At 41.7% G+C, this 20,134-nt stretch overlaps 2 protein-coding genes across 3 annotated transcripts; one reads left to right on the top strand and one right to left on the bottom strand.

Moving 5' to 3' along the window:
* Window positions 1-1,933: 1,933 nt before the first annotated feature.
* On the bottom strand, window positions 1,934-9,533 carry LOC310879165 (AN1-type zinc finger protein 5-like). Its single transcript, XM_083793613.1, has 6 exons — window positions 9,279-9,533; window positions 6,797-6,999; window positions 5,174-5,339; window positions 3,794-3,870; window positions 3,559-3,684; window positions 1,934-3,030 (listed from the first exon to the last, which is right to left on the bottom strand). Exons 2-6 carry the CDS (start codon window positions 6,948-6,950, stop codon window positions 2,882-2,884), a joined length of 672 nt encoding a protein of 223 aa, XP_083649739.1. The 5' UTR covers window positions 6,951-6,999; window positions 9,279-9,533; the 3' UTR covers window positions 1,934-2,881.
* Window positions 9,534-14,312: 4,779 nt separating this feature from the next.
* ccnb1 (cyclin B1) lies at window positions 14,313-18,467 on the top strand. Of its 2 annotated transcripts, none has more exons than XM_083793104.1 (9): window positions 14,313-14,414; window positions 14,686-14,823; window positions 14,917-15,006; window positions 15,595-15,789; window positions 16,060-16,218; window positions 16,412-16,648; window positions 16,792-16,932; window positions 17,228-17,338; window positions 17,423-18,467. In XM_083793104.1, the coding sequence occupies exons 1-9, from the start codon at window positions 14,394-14,396 to the stop codon at window positions 17,525-17,527; spliced, it is 1,197 nt and encodes a 398-aa protein (XP_083649230.1). In that variant the 5' UTR covers window positions 14,313-14,393; the 3' UTR covers window positions 17,528-18,467. The 2 variants fall into 2 exon arrangements, with proteins under 2 accessions (XP_083649230.1, XP_083649229.1); XM_083793103.1 differs by having other exon boundaries at window positions 14,914-15,006.
* The last annotated feature ends 1,667 nt before the right edge of the window (window positions 18,468-20,134 follow it).

The raw sequence follows: 20,134 nt of genomic DNA, 5'->3' as shown, positions 1-20,134 counted from the left end.
GGCCTGGTATTCCTAAAGTAATCCAAGTAAATTATGCTTAAACGGTTAAACCTAACCTTATCCTCAGTAAAACTATGCCTAAACCTAACCCTATACTCAAACTTAACCCCAGTAAAACTATACCTAACCTAAACTTATTTCTAACCTTATTCTCAGTAAAACAAAATAATGAATACAAGAACCACGGCACCGAGCAGTCGCCGTGAGGTCGGCGGAAAAATGTATGGGCGAGATGGTTTAGGGGCGACTGTAACCGATACCATGGCTATGGTTACACTCACTGCAAACAACTAAAACACTAATTAGATGACCTCTGTTCATAATTTTTCCTAGTTCATTCAAATGTGCAAATAATATATACAAAAAAATACAAAAATGTCCCAAGCAGAAATGGATTCCACTTCCAAAAATACCTTAAGATCCATCCATCTCCAACTGCTTATCCGGAGTCGGGTCGCAGGGGCAGCAGTTGCAGTAGAGCTTCAGACTTCCCCCTCCAGAGCAACATTAGTAACTTCATCCTGGGGGATCCTGAGGCGATAAGATGGACTGAGAAGTTTAAGGTACACCCTTTTGTCAGGTTGTTATAGCTTTTGCCCCACAACAGAAATGTATGGACAATTGAGATTTCAATATTTATTTGTATGTACTGTATGAGTAAAGTACATTTCTTTGGTTTCTCAGCATTGAGGCGGAAAAAACCCACAAGAAATAATTTACCGTACTATCCTTAATTACCTTACTGAGGAGAATGCACTGTCTTAGTATACAGAGGATTTGACTGAATACCCGTTTAGCCGTTAAGTTAAACCATCTATACTTTATTTGCAACTGTACTTCATAAACACACAGCTGGATGGCATGTATCACTGTATCACATGTGTCACTGTTCATCTTGAATGTTACAAAGTCCACAACAATGACCTCTTGTGGCTCGTTTATTAAATGTTCTACTGTAGTAGACTATGTGCGACCCCACTATTGAAGGTATAATTAAATTAAATTGTGCACATTAAAAAACTAGCTGAGCTTAATTTCCCTTGGAAAATCGCCAACCCCAGTTGTAGGGGTTTGAGACGAGTAAGCATGCCAGCAGGCTAACAATGAGGGAGTTGAGTTGCAACAGTCAAACCTGGAGATGATCGAGACTTGGATAAGAAAATTGGTTGACTCCTTGGTGAAGGATCTGATACTCTGGATGTTATACAGTAAGGTGCAAACCTACAGGAATGAATAATCACAATGCATACATCTCCTAAATACCTTAGTTACCAATGAAAAACACATGCCATTGGTTCTGATTTTACAGTATATCTTCTGAACATTTTATTTTATGTTATTTACATCACACATTCTTGCTGAAATACTGGTAAATTACACGCAGCAAATAAATAAGGTGGTATTAACAAACTTGCACAACTAAATGAACAAAGGAAAATAAAAACATAAAGCAGCCATAATCAAAAGAACATACAGTAGACATTAAACTTGATGACTTGTGTTCAGATGTCAATGGGTACAGCAGCACCCAACCACTTTACTTACAATACTCACATCCACTCAGAAATAGACACTCAATTACAGAACATATCCAAGAATGAAACAAACTGTCAGTTCAAAACATTAAAATTTAATTTAAAAAAAAAGAAAAGAAAAGGAAAAACTAAAAGGAAGTAAAGGCATCAAACAACGGTGCAAACATTCCAAACTAGACCAACATAAATCCTGCTGTTGAAAAAAGAAAATGCAATACAAATATAGTGTGTCTTCAACCTTCCAAATTCCAACCTGAGTGGATATAAATCCTTTGACATTGGTACATTGGAACATTGATACAATATGCTAATGGTTTCAATGCGCATCAAAAAGCGGTCCAGACCTATATCAGGACAAACAAAAAAAACAATAAGGACAACGTCCGGCCATACATTGCATGTGTGTGCACTGGAAGAACAAACTAACCATACGGACACGATTGGCTGTGTTCGTGGGGGAGAGAGGTCTGTCACACTGCACTAGCAACTCTTACACGTTGGTCCAATGGGGCTACATGTTGGTTCAGTGGGGTCTGGTGGAATCAGGAGGAATCACTGTCAGGTGAAAACAAGCGTCCTTGTAGCCATGAGTATCAGAGGGGACACGTGATTGTCTGTGCTCTGCCTGGTGGTACCAACTGTAGCAGCTGGCAGTGACAGGGGACTACAATACAGGGGGAAATGGCATAACTACTAAAATGGGATGGGGGAGAACAAAACACAAAAGATAGGATGAAAAGTAACCTCACAGTGCATCGTTTCACCTGAAACTAGGCCTCAGACAGTAGCACTCCATTGAGTCCATTCCAGAAACACAGAGTTGGTAGAACATGCAGACTCTATGAGGCAGACACCAGGACAGACGGTCAAGCAAGTAAATCCAGCACTGGCAGTTTGCTCCATTAGCTACTCAAGCAAGCAGAAAAACAACAGACTGCAAGGTGGATAACTCCCATAACGGCAACAGGCCGCTACAGTGCCCAACATCTCTTTGAACAGGGCGAGACACAAAGTCAGTAGGGGTGATCACAAACATCTTCTCACTGGACAGTGGTCAAGCCCAAAGACATGGACATGATTTTCGTGTTTTTTCTCTCATCCACAGTCCAGTTGGAGAAAACAACAAGATTGAATCTGTAGACAATGGTCTCCTCACATTCAACGTATCTTCCACAACCCAAGATTTGCGCCAACTGAAAACAAAGAAGCAAGTTTAAAATAAACTTGATCTTTCACGCAATGGGCACATCGAAACCCTCCCATTTCAGTAACAACAAATTACATGTCTTTATTGGGCCAGTCGCTCCCAAGTGTTATCAATGTCAACAGCCAATGGGCTAGTCCATTCATATTCTCTGGATCTTGTCAGCAACGCACACGGGGTTCTCTTTGCGAATCTTCTCTGCGGCCTCTGTTTTGTAATCATATGGACAGTCGTGCTTGTCCGAGTAGCGGTGAATTCCACAGAAAATGTTACCACAGCGGCAGTCAAAACCTGGAATACAGCAAAAGACAGACAGAGTCATACCCTCATCCACTAGGCCACAAATGTAACCATAGTTGACTCTGCTTTTGAAAAGCACAAAATACATCAATCATAATAAAGCACATCCAGAAATGTGTTTATGGATGTGTAGGGTTGTGTGAATTATGAATTACTTCCATGAGAGGGGGAGAGGTGGTGGAGTTATTTGTTACTTGTTGACTAAGTTGTGTGGTCATTGGTCAACAATTGTTTTGTTTTAAAAAATGAACGAATGGCCCAGGCCGTAGCGTAACGGTCTGGGCACCGGACTGGTAATCCAGTCGCAGTGTGCCGCGGGTTCGACTCCCGGACCCGACACGGCCTTTACTGCATGTCATCCCCCCATCTCTCTCCCGTTTACTGTCAACCTACTGTCTGTCCCTTCAAAAATCAATAAAAGGCGTAAGCCGCAAAAAAAAAAAAAAAAAGAACGAATTAATTAACTAAGCACACCTTAAATATAAGGCTAACAGTAACAGGTTAACAGTCGATGCTTACCTGTAAGGCCAACCTTTTTGCGACACATAAAGCAGCGATTCTTCTTGGGTTTGGTGGGATTGGAGGAGCTGGAGTCGTCACTGCTGGAAACGTTTTGGGAGGACGAGGCTGTGGGCTGAGTGACCACTGGAGACACGGAATGACAAGTCAGTCCAGTTAAGTAACCACTTCCTTTAGTTCCTTAACTTGAACTGTGATCCTACCCCTCAGGAGAACATGAACTTTTGATGCTTACCTGGCTCATTGATCTCCACATTTTCCGATGGTTCCTTGAGGCTCATCTCAGTCATTTGTTGGGAAAGAGTTGTCTCACTACAGAGAGACAAAGAAAAAAATAACTTGTCTTTACACAATCAAAACCGCTGTCATTGATCTGCCACGCCATCGGCGAGTGCTCGGATCATGCTCGGGAGGCAAATGCCTCGATCGGAGGCATCTGCCTCCGATCTTTCGGCGAGTTAAAATAAATATAGATTTGGAGTACCGTTTTAGAACCAATTTGTCCAGGTCTATTCCAACTGGAAATGTTTGCTCGTGTATTCGTTAACGTCTGTCACACTTAGCCACAGAAGAGTTCAAAGACTTCTTCAAAGAGTTCTTTCAATAGCTACTCAAAGATCAGCATGTTATGTTTACAGGTTTGTTATGATGGGCTTAACATTTCATCAATACAACCATAAAAGGGTCTGATCAACCATTTTAACCTTTACGGAAGACCCCTCTTGCTCTCCGTTCACCCACCCTTCATGCCATCCTGGTGTACACAGTTGTGGAACACCCTGTTTAACGGACTGTGTTCGGAACATCTACTGCCCAACCTTTTTCCTTGGAACACCCCCAAAAGCGGATACCCACCCAAGTGCACACACGCATGTCACCCACTTTTCTTACTACTTAAAGGACCACTTTTCAACCTATCTTCATATAATAGGTCCTCACTAATAACCATGATAAAAATTTACAATGTTTTTCTACTCAGTCTGTGTCTCATAGGAGGGCTGTGGGCAGTTCAGAGACCAGTCCACCAGTGATATCATTGCATCAAGCTAATAGAAACTGCAGGCTTTCTAGACCTGAAAAGTTGCAATGCGAAAATGGAAGCCATCATTCTCCCGATAATAAAACTCTAACCGTTTTGTAAAGAAAATCTGCCTAACGATGATGTCACTGGTGGACGGGTTTCTGAACTGCCTACAGCCCTCCTATGAGACACAGACCGAGTAGAAAAGAATTGTGCAATTTTAGCATGATTATTAGTGAGGACCTATTATATGAAGATAGGTTGAAAAGTGGTGAAGTGGCCCTTTAAGTCCTATATAGTTTTCAGACAACAAAGAGTGAAAATAGACTGAAGTGTTGTCTGTTGTGAGCTTGCAGATCCGCCATTTTGGCTTTTTTTTTTAAACGATTAGATTGCTTCTTCTGTAGGACAAGTAGGACTGATATCACATGACAGGCCAACAGTAGATTAAATCAAGTTATGGTTTTGAGCAAAATGTTTAAAATGTTAAGACTACGTCCAAACAGACAAGCCCCCCCCCCCCCCCAGTCAGACCCCAGGCTGGGGGCCACACTGATCAACATCTACAGCATAAAGTTACAGAGGTGAGCTTACCCAATAACTTTAGCAGCGACAGCCTCAGCGGTGGCCGCGGCCTCAGCCATCGCCACCTCGGCTGCAGCAACGGCAGCAGCAGCAGCCGCAGCGTTGTTCAGGGTGGCCTCCAGCCGCTGGATGGCTGATGCCTCTGCTTGGGAGACACCGGAGAGGCTACTGACACCTGCAGGGGAACATTGGGTTCAACAGCAACTCATGTTTGTGGATTATTATTTTTTTGGTTGGCCTTTCTTTCTTCAGCGTACTCCTTGTGTTAGGCGCATGCACACTGCCGTTCACTTCCATGTTTACAGGCCAGATTCAGGCTCATAACTCTAAATCTAGGGTGCTCTCCATGGTTATGACCAAAAGGCCAATGTTCTGACTTAATTTCTGACTTCAGGAAGCATCTCGTTTGGAAGATAAACGCTTCTAGAGAGACTTAAGATGTACCAGTGTGAGGCAAGAATGGAAGATTATGCCTACCGGCTTTTCAGAGTAAAGTCTGCTGGCACTCTAGCGCCATTATTTTTGATGAATTCCCCAGCAAAATAAGGGTTAAGACCCGTTCAAAATAGCAGACCTAATAGCTTGCAGCACGATGCTTTGTGAGCTTGTAGATATATATATATATATATTCATCATTCAAAGTGCCATAGGGAGACGATGACATTTTGAGCTATACAATAAAGCAAAGAAACAGTAAGTGGCTAGGGTAGGATTCCTGAACCGGATCCAACATTGAGGAACTGGAATCGGTTTCATCACATTTGGAACCTTTTCTGGAACTGGGTTTTCACACTGTCAGAGCTGGTATGCGGACTTCACGTCTACTATACAATTACAATCCCGGTGGTTCTCACACTTTTTAATTTCAAGGACCAGCATAACTCGGAGAGTGTACAAATGGTACTCGATGTGTACAAATGTTATATTCGATGTGTACAAATGGTAATCAATGGGGAATCCAAGCTAAGGCTTTCTATTCCTGAAAAGTTGCAATGGGAAGCCATCGCGAAAATGGAAGCCAATGGAAGCCATCGTATGGAAGCCATATTTAAAAAAAAATATATTGTTTAAAAAAAATCTGCCTAACGATGATGTCCCTGGTGGACGGGATTCTGAACTGCCCACAGCGCTTCTATGAGACACCAACAGAGTAGAAATAAATTGTGATATTTTATCATGAACATTCGTGAGGACTAATTATATGAAGATAGGTTGAAAAGTGGTGAAGTGGTCCTTTAAACAGAACCGTTAAGAAGAGGGATATCGTTAAGGCACTGTCTCCCCAACAGTGACCCATTTGTGACCAATTTCTTTTTTACCTACATGTACAAAATATATACATTTCAAAAGTTGTTTTATATATATGTTTTTCAATGTAAAAAACAAATAAATCTAAGAAATGTAATAAGTAAAGTAAGTAGTGAAAATAGCCGATCTACAAGCTTGCAACACGGCGCGAAGCACGCTTGTAGATCTACTATTTTCACTCGTTTGGGGTCCCGGACAAATGTCAAATCTCTATTTTGGGTCTCGACCTGAAAGGTTTGGGAACCACTGGGTTAAGGAACGGGAATCGTTACAACCCTAAAATGATCCTACGAAGTGTCAACAGAGGGTCAGAGTAGCTCTTACCCATCGGGCTCATGGGACCCAGTCCATTGTTCTGCCTGGACAGGTTCTCCTTGTGGCAGACCGAGCACATGCCACTGGTCCTGGGGTTGCCATAGAAGCCACAGCCATTGGAACAGAGCACGGGCACTGGGCTTTGGTTGGTCTCCTGGGCCATGACGAATGACGATGCGACTCCTGGACTGCCTGGTGGTAGGTAAGGTGACCTGTGGACACATAAAACACCGTGAGTGTGAGTGTAGTGGATAGCCAGAATGACAAGGCCAGTGAACTTGTTGTAAATGGTTGAGCAGCGAAGCCATTACACAAGCACTCAGATGTAACCTAAAACACAAAAGAGTGTGTAAATGATACCACAGCAGTCTGCATGTCTAGGTAGGACAGTGTTAATTTTGACAGCAAATTCTGATTAGTCTTAGTCTCATTAATATTACACCATTTAGTTTTCATCAACAATTTATGGATGTATGGCAGCCTTTTACTTCATCATCTTCTAAATTTACAGACTAGTTCAGTTTATCCGTTAACTGACAAAATCAAGAAAATGTGTGCACAACAAACAGTGAGTGACGCAATCATTACACAAGCACTGTTCTTGTCAACAAGGTCAAACAGAACAGGCATCTTCAAATAGATTTAGGCAATATGCAAACAGTTTCAAATCACTTATTCTCTAGAACCAAGAAGCAAGAACTTCTTGCTGCTGTTCAATCGCATGAGCACCAACAACAAGAAGCCTTTCACATGCATTTGCTCTTTGCTGCCCAGCAGTACATTGAAATGAAATTGATTATTGCTCAAGGAGGCACAAGGAACAATCCAGCGTCAGAGACCAACGCACGCCACATTTTAAACATCAGTCCTTGGAACAACAAGTACCTCAGGGGTTTCCCCAGGAAATAAGCAACAACTTCAATCTGCATGGTGTGACCCCCCTGACTCCACTATTCATGCAGCACAGACTGGCACAACAACCAGCCTCACATGGCAAGGGTCTGGAATTAGCTTTCACTCTAAGTTGTCACAAGAGTTGCAATGTGACACCCACCCGTGCCGGTCTCAAAACATGCACGTAAGCTCAAGTCTCCAGCCATTACTGTCAGTGGATGGCTGTTGAGAGCTCAGATGACTATTTATAGGCAATCCTGGAAGCCCTACTCCAGGAAGCTTTGGCAACGTTACAAGAATACCCCGTGATCAAACACAAACAAACACACACGACCAACGTGGTCCTGTTTGCAGACATTATGGAATGCAAGTGTTGCAAGTCAAAGTAAAGGACTTGCTATATAGAAGTGTATTATTCATAATCGTACGTCTCTAAATGGTTTGATGAATTGAAAATGGTGGGCCCTATTGTAAACAAGTGTAATTTATGGTGTCGTCCACTCACAGTTAACAGTTTTTGTGTTGAGTTGTACTTGAAATGTACTGTAATTCTGCAAACTGTTAATAAATAAAACTAAGGAGGAGTCAGTGACAAGCTCAACAGTCAGAAACTACAAGAAACAACTAGAATGATATGGTATGGTGGTGTGTTGCTGTTGCCTCGTTCATGATAGGTCAAAGCAGGGTTTCTCAAACTTTTTCATCTCAAGGACCACCAAATATGTATCTATTTGGCCACTGACCACCATCTGAATATATTTTGTGACAGGGGCCCCCATACAAGATTTAGTATCCCCACTTGGCCACTTTGATAACTGCTGAGTTAAAGTACAATATAAAAAAAAAAGCAAATATTTCTGACTGTGTTAATGTAAAAATAAAAGCATCAACACTTAGAAAGCAGCCAACCAAATGTTAGGTATTTGCATTTATAATTTCTCGGCGGGGGGGGGGCGCTTGCTATAGCTCTTTAAATACACTGAGTCATGCTAGCTCCTGCTAAGAGGCTAACTCAGGCTAACTCAACTTCACCTAGGGACAGCGTCAGCGATGCGTTTATCTGGCGGGCACCAGGAGGGGTTCGCTGGGTGTAATACGTGGTTACTAGGGTGTTAATACTGGGGTGTAGCAGGCGGTTGCTGGGGTGTTAGCGTTGTGCTAAGAAAGTCAGTTATGCTTGGTAGGCAGGCAGGCTCTCACAGACTCACACTAGCCAGCTAATGTTAGCTGCTTGCAAGAATGCACACTCACTGTGTCAGTTTCAATATATATCAATGTTTAATACAGTAGGCTATAGCGTTTGGAGATGCATTTTATGAACGAACAAAGAACATATGGCAATGTTGGAACAATGTGATTCCATTTAGCTAAAATAAAAAATGCATTAAAGATCAGAGAGAGAGAGAGAGGACACGTGTTAAAACTGGGAAAACAATCTACAACTACTAGTAGTACTACTATCCATCATCCTAAACGTGACTTGATGCATCGTACTTTTAATTACAACATCGTTTCTTGTTTTTGTTCACAATTCATTCAACTGTTGGTGGTGGTGTGTGTGTGTGTGGGGTAGTAGTAGAAACTTCCGATGGCTGACCTGTATAACCAAATTTGGTTATTCTGTGAGGAGGCTGTGACTTCACTCCGCTGTCTTGTTCTTCTGCTTGTCCTTCTTAATTGTCGTCAGAAATTAAGGTCCCATGCATGACAAGTCCGTTTATCACACATATAACTTTAAGTCCATATATACCTGCTGCTCAGCTTTTCTATATATATATATATTATATATATTTTGTCTCTGTGTTTTACGTTGTTCCTTCCCTGCTGCTCCGACTAGTTTTGTTCGGCTTTGTTGCCCGCAATCACGTTGGGATGACGTTTGACGACCACATTGATTGGAACACATGGGCTTCGGGGAGGAGCTTGCGTGGTCACGTGCTATTTTCTCAGAATATTCCGTGTTATAAATAGATGATCAAACGATGTTGATCACATTGATTTGTTTTTTAAATAGTGTGTGTGTGTGTGTGTGTGTGGGGGGGGGGGGGGGGGGGGGGGTTGTTAATTGATTGAATTTAATAGTTTATTGAACATAAATGTAAAAACTGCAACAGAGTGCAGTCAAACATTCAGTTCAAATGTGATAGCACCAAAAGAAAAGTCATTGTGGTCTTGTTTCCATTTAGACCCTATGCAATCAATTCATATACATGACATGGAGAATAACAACAAAATTCAATATCATCAATAAAATAAAATAAACTAGACAAAGTGCCAATCGGCACAGGTCTCCACCAGGGCAGGTCAGGTTGTGGCCTCATGGTGGCGCTATAACAGGCTGTTGAGGAAGATTTGGGCCGGAGGTTCGTGTTGGAGGGATGCAGGTACAATGTTTTTCCATGTGTGCATACATAAGTTGTATACAGATCGATGCAGTTATAGCTAAAAACAGGAATTGGCCTGTTATAGCGCCACCGTGAGGCTGATTTTGAGGGGAAAATGTGCGTGTATAATTTAACGGAAATTGCACACTGTGTTTGTGATTTGTGGCCTTTTTTCGAAATGGACGAATCGTGTGAGCTTTGGAAGCCAATCTTAGCCAATCAGGATGGAAGATGGGAAATGGTGCCGCTCCGTGTTGATCACATGACTATGGAGATAGTGTATACCGATTTGCGTGAAATTTGGATAAAATCTGAAGGAGTAATAATAGAAAATGTGTTTTACATATGTCGGCCTCCTGGTGGCGCTATAAAGAGCAGATGTGAAAAATTCCAGGCAAAGGTTTTTCCTTGGCCTCTAGGGAGTTGGCATACAAAGTTATCCACAGATCCGTGCAGTTAGAGGTAAAAACACTTTTCGGCCAGTTATAGCGCCACCTTGAGTCTGAGTTGAAATTGTTCATGTGGCATTTCGTCCTCGGCCTAATGGGAATGTGGGTGCACAATTTGACGGAAATCACGCGATGTGCTCATGATTTGCAGCATTTTGTTTGAAACTGAGCACTCCTGTGAATTTTGGAAGCCAATCTTAACCAATCAGGATGGAGTGTGAGAAATCTGAAAGACCGGTTTCGTTGAATGGCTCTAGAGAGACTGTGTACCAATTTGCGTGATGTTTGGACAAAATCTGTAGGTGTACTGTGCAAAAACTTGTTTTGCACAAAGCGGCCTCCTGGTGGCGCTATAACAGGCCGTTGTGGAAAGTTTGGGGCAGAGGTTCATCGTTGGCATCCAGGGAGTGTGTGTGCAAAATTTGGCATCGATCGGGTTAACGGTGGCCGAGATTAGCTGCTCACGGACGGACGGACGGACAGACGGACGGACGGACACACGGACGGACGGAGTGCAAACTAGACAAAGTGCCAATCGGCACAGGTCTCCACCAGGGCAGGTCAGGTTGTGGCCTCATGGTGGCGCTATAACAGGCTGTTGAGGAAGATTTGGGCCGGAGGTTCGTGTTGGAGGGATGCAGGTACAATGTTTTTCCATGTGTGCATACATAAGTTGTATACAGATCGATGCAGTTATAGCTAAAAACAGGAATTGGCCTGTTATAGCGCCACCGTGAGGCTGATTTTGAAGAAAAAATTGTGGCATGTCGTCCTCGGCCTAGTGAAAATGTGCGTGTATAATTTAACGGAAATTGCACACTGTGTTTGTGATTTGTGGCCTTTTTTCGAAATGGACGAATCGTGTGAGCTTTGGAAGCCAATCTTAGCCAATCAGGATGAAAGATGGGAAATGGTGCCGCTCCGTGTTGATCACATGACTATGGAGATAGTGTATACCGATTTGCGTGAAATTTGGATAAAATCTGAAGGAGTAATAATAGAAAATGTGTTTTACATATGTCGGCCTCCTGGTGGCGCTATAAAGAGCAGATGTGAAAAATTCCAGGCAAAGGTTTTTCCTTGGCCTCTAGGGAGTTGGCATACAAAGTGATCCACAGATCCGTGCAGTTAGAGGTAAAAACACTTTTGGGCCAGTTATAGCGCCACCTTGAGGCTGAGTTGAAATTGTTCATGTGGCATTTCGTCCTCGGCCTAGTGGGAATGTGGGTGCACAATTTCACGGAAATCACGCGATGTGCTCATGATTTGCAGCATTTTGTTTGAAACTGAGCACTGAGCACACAATTTTGGAAGCCAATCTTAACCAATCAGGATGGAGTGTGAGAAATCTGAAAGACCGGTTTCGTTGAATGGCTCTAGAGAGACTGTGTACCAATTTGCGTGATGTTTGGACAAAATCTGTAGGTGTACTGTGCAAAAAGTTGTTTTGCACAAAGCGGCCTCCTGGTGGCGCTATAACAGGCCGTTGTGGAAAGTTTGGGGCAGAGGTTCATCGTTGGCATCCAGGGAGTGTGTGTGCAAAATTTGGCATCGATCGGGTTAACGGTGGCCGAGATTAGCTGCTCACGGACGGACGGACGGACGGACGGACGGACGGACACACGGACACACGGACGGACGGAGTGCAAAACATACTCTCCCCACATGCCACGGACGGACGGACGGACGGACGGACGGACGGACGGACGGACACACGGACACACGGACGGACGGAGTGCAAAACATACTCTCCCCACATGCCTTCGGCCTGGTGGAGACAACTAAATCAATTCAGGAAAAAATTTAAAATGTAGGCCTATGTACAGAGTGGGCCTGCTGAAAGGTGGATTTTTAGGCCTGTTTTAAAAGATGTAAGTGATCTGCATTTTTTTAGGGAGGGGGTCAGGGCATTCCACGCCTGGGTGGCCGGGTTGTAAAAGGATAATTTAGCCATATTTGTTTTGAAAGTGGAAGGTACCAGATTGTTGTTCACAATGTCTCTCAAGCACTTGCATAAACAGAAAATACGTTTATACAGCTGGGTTGCCAAATTTCTTCCAGTCAGGGAAGAGAAGGCCTGACGGCCTGCTCATTTCTCAGGTTCAATTTTATGATGTTATCCTGTAAATAACCTGTACGAGTTCTCTCTCCTGATTGGATACAGTCTGTATCCCATCCTGAAAATGAATTTCCTGATTACCTAATTATTATAGTATGGAGCCCCGGAGTGACCATTAAGAGAGAGAGAGAAAAAAATCAATTATTAATTAATAATTCTGAAGAGACGAAACGCCTGATGGGCCGGGCTGCCATAGCTGAGTGGGTAGACCTGGGTAGAACTTCAGCCTGAGGTCATCTACAACTCGACTCATTTGAGTTATCTACAACTCATCTCATCTACAATGGTCATCTACAACTTATCTAACCTCTGCTCATCACAATAAATTATATCTGGCCACGGAATCTATTGAATGTGACAAACTGACATATTGAGTCTACAACACACAGTATGGCCTCCCACTAGTACCTCTACCTTCACATTTAGTAGATCCTGTGATCTTGTGGATCTTTGATGAATTGAACAATGTGGACCCTGTTGTAAACAAGTGTAATGCTTAATTGGGTCGTCCACTCACAGTTGACAGTCTTTGTATTGAGTTTGTGCTTAAAATGTACTGTAAATTCTACAAACTGTTAATAAATATTTCAATCAATCAATCAATCAATGTGGCCAGATGTAATTTCCTGGGTTCTAGTATAGACTATAGTAAATATTAATAAATAAATCGTCGTAAAACACTCACCTTTTACTTTGTCTAATAACAACCTAAAAGCTGAAAGTTATGAGGTACAGTAGACCTATTTGTAATTTCCAATTCCCAATAGTTTTACATCTACTCCGCTACATCTCAGTTCCAAATATTGTACTTTTACTCATTTGTTTGAAGACAACTAGTTACTAGTTACTTTGACATGAAAATGTTTGAGAACCACTGCTGTAAACTATTTTAAACCGTGTAAAGATTTTGTAAAACAGTTCACCATTAAACAGAGTAAAATCAAATTATGTGTCAAACAGACATTATGTGCATTGTGCAGAGAGCTGTTGGACTGGGGTGGGTCACAAAGCGGCAGTTGTAAATGTGAGACTATATGTATATCTACTTATCATATTACAGTATATCATTGAATCTTATTTGTTTATTAATAACGTAAAAAATTATAACTAGATCTGAAAAAAAAATAATAATAATATATATATATATATATATATATATATATATATATATATATATATATATATATAGTAGTAAGAATGAAGGATAGCTTAATCAGTCAACAGCACCATCTGCTGGGACGACTGGTAGAAACACAAATACAAATATAAACTACATAGAGTTAAAAATTTTAATAAGGCCCAACTACTGGAAAGATTTAACCTTTAATCAAATATAAAATAAAGATATTTTAAATATACCTTATATTATTATATTCTATCTATATTATTCTCCCTATAATTCTATATTAAATGAAACCCCAATTAAACCTATGATTAAACCGCTTGGTTTCGGCTGGTTTTCCGCATACGGGTCTTGTCAAGGGAAACCATGCGTTCTGATTGGGTCACAGCCGCTACACGTGATCCGAGAAACTAGTCGTCATCGCCCCTTATGGTCGTCATGGTAACGCATTCAGACTAGCCCGTTGCAGACCAATCAGATGCGAGCTTGTTTGGGAAGCAGCCAATGAAATTGTAGCAAGCGGGGTTTAAATCCAAACGTTCCTCTCCCTGTTGTACAGCGTCTCTCTGTAGTCATTTGATCACCACCGTCTTCCAAGCAGCTGAGAATCACGCAACAGAAGAACACAACAGACGCCATGGCTCTTCGAGTGTCCCGAGTGAGTTGATTTCTCTTTTACGATGATCATATTGTCTTGTTTAATATTTACTTTGTTATGTGGCTTAGTCAACGTTGTCGTTTAGCTGCTTTCATGTCCTATACGATTATTGTCACTTCTGTCGTCGTGCAAAGGTACAAATTGTACAAATGCCGAGGCCTGTTAACGGGAATTCTCCCTAACTGCCTCTTAACTAGTTTTAATTTATGTGTGCTTGTTTTCAATCATGCAACTTTTTAACTGGAGAAACAAACCGTCTTTTTATCCGTAGAACCGTCAGGCAGAAAACATTGCTGTTGCTGGCAAGAAAATGGAAGCCACCAAGCCTACGCTAAGGCCCCGAACAGCCCTGGCTGAGATCAAGAACGTCGCTCCTGGCAAAATTGTTACCCGACTGGATGCGAAAAAGGTAAACCATGAACTAACGCTATAGCCTAGCTACATATTTACGTATTTCCAACGCCATGCCTAAATAACCAAGCCCATTTTGTTTCATCAGCAGGCCGTTAAACCGGAGGCTAAAAACACCGTCCAGGTTAAGGTTGTCCCAACTGTTACAAAGCCTGAAGTTAAGCCTGAGCCCGAAGTGCAGGTAAATTAGACTTGCTTTTTTTCCCCCCTTCGTTGTTGGGGAAAACCTAGTTCATATTAAGTAACCAATATTGCACTCAAGTAAGCTGCACCCTGCTGGCTGTAACTTCTCATGGGGCTCTAATCATGTATCCTGTTGGCACTATTATAGAATAACACAAACCCACTTCTAAGTTGCATTTGCTGCCTTGTACCTGAGCAGTGGCAATTTTTAAATCCTTTTACCAGTGGTGGAAATGAACTGCCCAATTTTCATGTTTTATACTTTATCCACTTAAAAAAAAAACTTAGTTGCATTTAGATTATTGCAGGCTTGCAGCACATGCACTACTTCAGCCCTATAATACTTTGGATATTTGAATGGCTGCTTTGTGAACACTTGCTTTGAACTTGCTAATTGCTATTAAGGATTATAAATTAGCACTGGAATATGGCGTGCATAATGAGTACTGTAACTTTTGGTACAAGATAAGTACTTTAGTAAAATGTGAGTATTGCTACAGTACTTTCAGAGGGTACAAATGGACCCATTATGGTCTGCTCAAGTTGTGTATGCAACACTGACTCTTTGGGTTCTCCTGTACTGCAGGTTGTTGAGTCCCCACCTCCCTCTCCTACACCCGCATCTCCTATGGAGACATCTGGCTGTGAGCCAGCAGACCTCTGCCAAGCCTTCTCGGATGTGCTCTTGAACATCAAAGACGTAGATGCTGATGACTATGACAACCCTATGCTGTGCAGTGAATACGTCAAGGACATCTACAACTACCTTCGGCAACTTGAGGTATGTTGGGCAGCGGTGTTCGTTCTTTCCCTGGGGGACGATGGAACCGATTTTCAATAAAGTATCTTGGCTCTTTTCTTGGCATAAAACGTCAATTGTCAATATGATCTAGGCTCAAGATGTCTGTCTTGCCCCATTTACCCATGCTCACAATTGGTTGCCTGCATAGGTTAAATGCTTCACTGATTATGGATGGTATATTTCTGGTACAGTTTCCTTACAATATTCATGATGTACAGACTTAAAAATTGCGGTGTATTTTCTCTTCAGGTTGATCAGTCTGTCAAAGCAAGGTATATGGAAGGACAGGAGGTGACGGGCAACATGCGTGCAGTCCTCATTGACTGGCTTGTGCTGGTCCAAGTCAAGTTCCGTCTGCTCCAGGAGACTATGTACATGACGGTGGCCATCATTGACCGCTTCCTTCAGGTAACTTTCTGTTCACATGTCATGGGCTACTCTGGCAGTGGAAGAAGTGCAAAACTTCAGATCTACAAGGTCACAACACATGATCTAGCATGTTGTGTGCTTGTAGGTCTGCAATACTATGTAATGGATACTTGCATGTCACATTAAATGTACTACACCACTGACTCTTTGAAATTAATTGTGCTTTCTACAGGACAACCCAGTGCCAAAGACAAAACTTCAGCTGGTTGGCGTGACGGCCATGTTCATTGCTTCAAAGTACGAGGAGATGTACCCTCCAGAAATAACAGATTTCACCCATGTGACCGACCAAGCATACACTACTGCCCAGGTCAGGGCTATGGAGAGACAGATCCTCACTGCACTGGGCTTTACCTTTGGCCGCCCTCTCCCACTCCAGTTCCTCAGGAGGGCCTCAAAAATCTGCCAGGTATCATGTCTCTACAGGGTGCAGTTGACAATTTTCCATGCTTGCAGATAGAGTTAAATTCATATATTACAATATTCTGACTGAAATGGAAACATTGTACACAAATGTCAGACTAGTGTGCTAATGTGTTTTCTTTCTTGAAGGTAACTGCTCAACAGCACACCCTGGCAAAGTACTTCATGGAGCTCACCATGATAGACTATGATATGGTCCACATCCCTCCTTCACAGTTGGCCAGTGCTGCGATGGCCCTCACCCTCAAGGTCTTCAAATGCGGTGAATGGGTAAGATGCACATCCATGGCCTGGTTGCTGCACTAAACTCAACAAATGGGCTTAGACTTGATGGGAGAGGGGAGCAACATGGAACCACTTTCAAAGCAGCAGGCTTGCTGCCATGCCAGCCTAGCCAGTCTTCACAATGTAGCACTAATGTCACTGGGGAGTAATTGATGCACTTTGGATGCACACATAGGAGTGCTGTCAACTGATCATAGAATAATTGGAAATAATGGCTACTGGTAGTTTAGCCCAAACTTTTAGAGTGTTCTGTTTGATCAGTGTTTCTCGTTACCTGTAGGACGAGACGCTGCAGCATTACATGAACTACAAAGAGGATGATCTGGTAACGGTGATGCAACACATTGCCAAGAATGTCATCTTGGTGTCTGAAGGCAGGACCAAGCATTTGGTAAGATTACTACTCATCCAAAGTCTATAATCACAAGGCCTCAGCTAAAGTCCATTAATTAATCATATTTTTATTTTATTTCAGTCCGTGTACCGCAAATACAGCAGTCAAAAGCAGATGAAGATTGCCACCATTCCACAGCTCAAGACGCCACTGATCAAAGACTTTGCAAAGCAAGCCACTAAGTGAGCTTTTTTAGCACCATGTGCAATTGTTTATAATGTTGTAAAGTTTGTTCCAATTTTATATTTTACCACAATTTTTGTCTGAAAGATTTAAATTTGTGGATGCCTACGTTTTATTTTAGCACATTTTTCTGAAGATTTCTCTTTTGTGCAAGAATTTTTTTAAATAAATCTTTTACCCCAAATGGATATTTTACCATGTCTGTACTACCACTAGAGGATGCTATAACACAACAATCTATCTGGTGTCCAAGTGCACTGCTCAAAGGTCTTACTAAAGTGACCATCTGAAAGTATGCTTGACTTAAGGGGTCATATCCATTCCACCGTTATGAGCCAGACTCTAGTCTTCCAGGACAGATGTGCTGTAAAGTCATGTTGCTGGGCAGTGACTAAACTGATCCCTGAGCTTCAAAGTAAACACAAGGTGGCAACATTGCACTGACTGGAAAGCAAGTTGACCTATTATGTGATTGTAGTCTTCCAAGGTTTCAAGTTCTGAACTTGCAGGACACCAAAAGGCTTTTATCTCAACAGTTGTAGCATGTGTATCAAGAACATGGCATGCAGTCTAATCAGAAGCCCTAGCTCAATTTAGCCAGTTATTTAAGCCTAATGGGCAGAGGGAGAGCTGTTGTCACTTTAGCCCATCCACAGCTGAGGGCTTAGCACTACATGACCACCTGCCATGTCCCTAGACACTGCTCACAATTGTTTATAATGTAGGCAATCACTCATTCATGACAGCTTGATATGGTCAACAGCTTGACTGAGGTATATGTATATTTGATACATTTAGAAATCTAGTAATGGCAGTTGTTGGGCTCATGGCCATCATTCATGACAGCTTGACTGTATATAGTTAATTTGGAAACTGGCTAGGGGTTTCTGTATTCCTGTCATTTCTGCAAACCTGTCAATAAACACATTTGGCATACACTTGATCCCATGGCAACTTGTATATTTCCTGACGTTCAGAAGCACTACTACAGAATGCTTTCTTAAAGTGTTTATGCCTGAGCATTTCTAAAATGGTTTACAAATGCAACCAAAATTAGCTACAGGCTTAAAGGCGTCCTTAAAGTTAAAAAGCACTCATCTGAAATGATTGGTGCTCTTATATACATTACATTCTGTGCTCAGCCAATCATTACAATTGTCATTCCGGATCTTCACTTTTTATCCTATGTACTTTGCTCAGCTTATCACATTTGTGTTCAGTGCTGGGCATAGGATGGGCTAGCACCCCTCAATAAGTTAGACAGTTTGTTAGACTATATACAAAAACATAGGGGCATGCTGCATATTTCCAGAACTATTCCCTCTGTTTTTGGAGACATTTAATAATTAGTCTGTTAGACTCTGGAAAGTAGGCTTTAAACTCATGGATCTTACTGTGTATTCATGCTTGAAAGCTGAGGTCATGACTGGGCAGCCATATCGGTTTACAAGGCAGCTTCCTCCTGTGTGGAGCTCCAAACTGTACTCACAGCTGTCAGGGACACGGCTTCAGTCGTGTGACTGGTGGAAAGTAATACATTTTCTAAGTACAATTTTGAGGTATTTCTACTTGAGTATTTCCAATACTTTTACTTCTACTCCACTACATCTCGGTTCCAAATATTGTACATTACTCCACTATATTTATTTGAAAACTATTACAAAACATACATTACTAACCTTCAACCCAATACATTTTGGCCATTTGAAAATATCCGATCTGGAAGCTCACAATGAATCGCAACAGCTTGAAACTGCTATTTTCAAAAGATGTATACATTTGAAAACTTGTAATGAGACATTCTGTGGAATTGTGCGCTTGTAGATCTAATTTCTCTGAAGATATTTGTTGTGTAGAGTGAAAATGGAGTGGGGCCCTGGGGGTGTAGAAGTAGTTTAATATTTACAATATACTGTATATCTGTTGAGTCCAGTAAAGGGGAACCCATCATTTTACCTACAAAGTAAAAATAAATCAGTGTAAATGTAATGCAGAGTGAAAAAATAATCTATATTAGAAGATGCTTTACACTCTGAATTTTACTGTACACTTTGACTATTTGTAATACATTTAAAGATGTACAAGGGGAAAATCATTGTCTCAGATATTCCAACTCCAAAAGCTCAAATACCTCTGTCCTATTATATGTTTATCCAAGCTATCCCCATTAAGTGAATTCAAGTCAGCTCTGAGGTTAGAGAAAGAATGCAAGGCACGGCCTCAAACCCTTCAGAATTTCAGCAACACAGCTCGCCCAGAAGTGAATTATTCTCCCAGACCAGAGTCAAAAGTTTGGAGCTCCTTGTCAGTCTAAATATCACCCAAGATAGACACGGATTTAACAAGTGCACCGTGTACCAGCCAATGCCCTTTCTCACCTCTCATCCACTCTGCCTGCATGTCTTCGTTTTAATATCATCTTTATTGTCGCATCACAGTTTTACAAGTAAAAAGTTGGGTGAAAGACGTTTTTTTGTGCATAGTTCAGATTATGTTATTTTTTCCAAGAAATAGGCAACGAAGGAAAAAGAAACCAAGGCATTATTCTGATAAACATTAAAAAGCCTTTTTTTTAATATACATTTTTTTATCCCACGATTTTGTAACCCA

Source organism: Protomyctophum parallelum (genome assembly GCF_964188405.1).
Source record: "Protomyctophum parallelum genome assembly, chromosome: 21".
Taxonomy (NCBI): Eukaryota; Metazoa; Chordata; class Actinopteri; order Myctophiformes; family Myctophidae; genus Protomyctophum; species Protomyctophum parallelum.
Note: the sequence above shows the minus strand (reverse complement) of the source record. Positions and strands in the feature narration are given on the sequence as shown.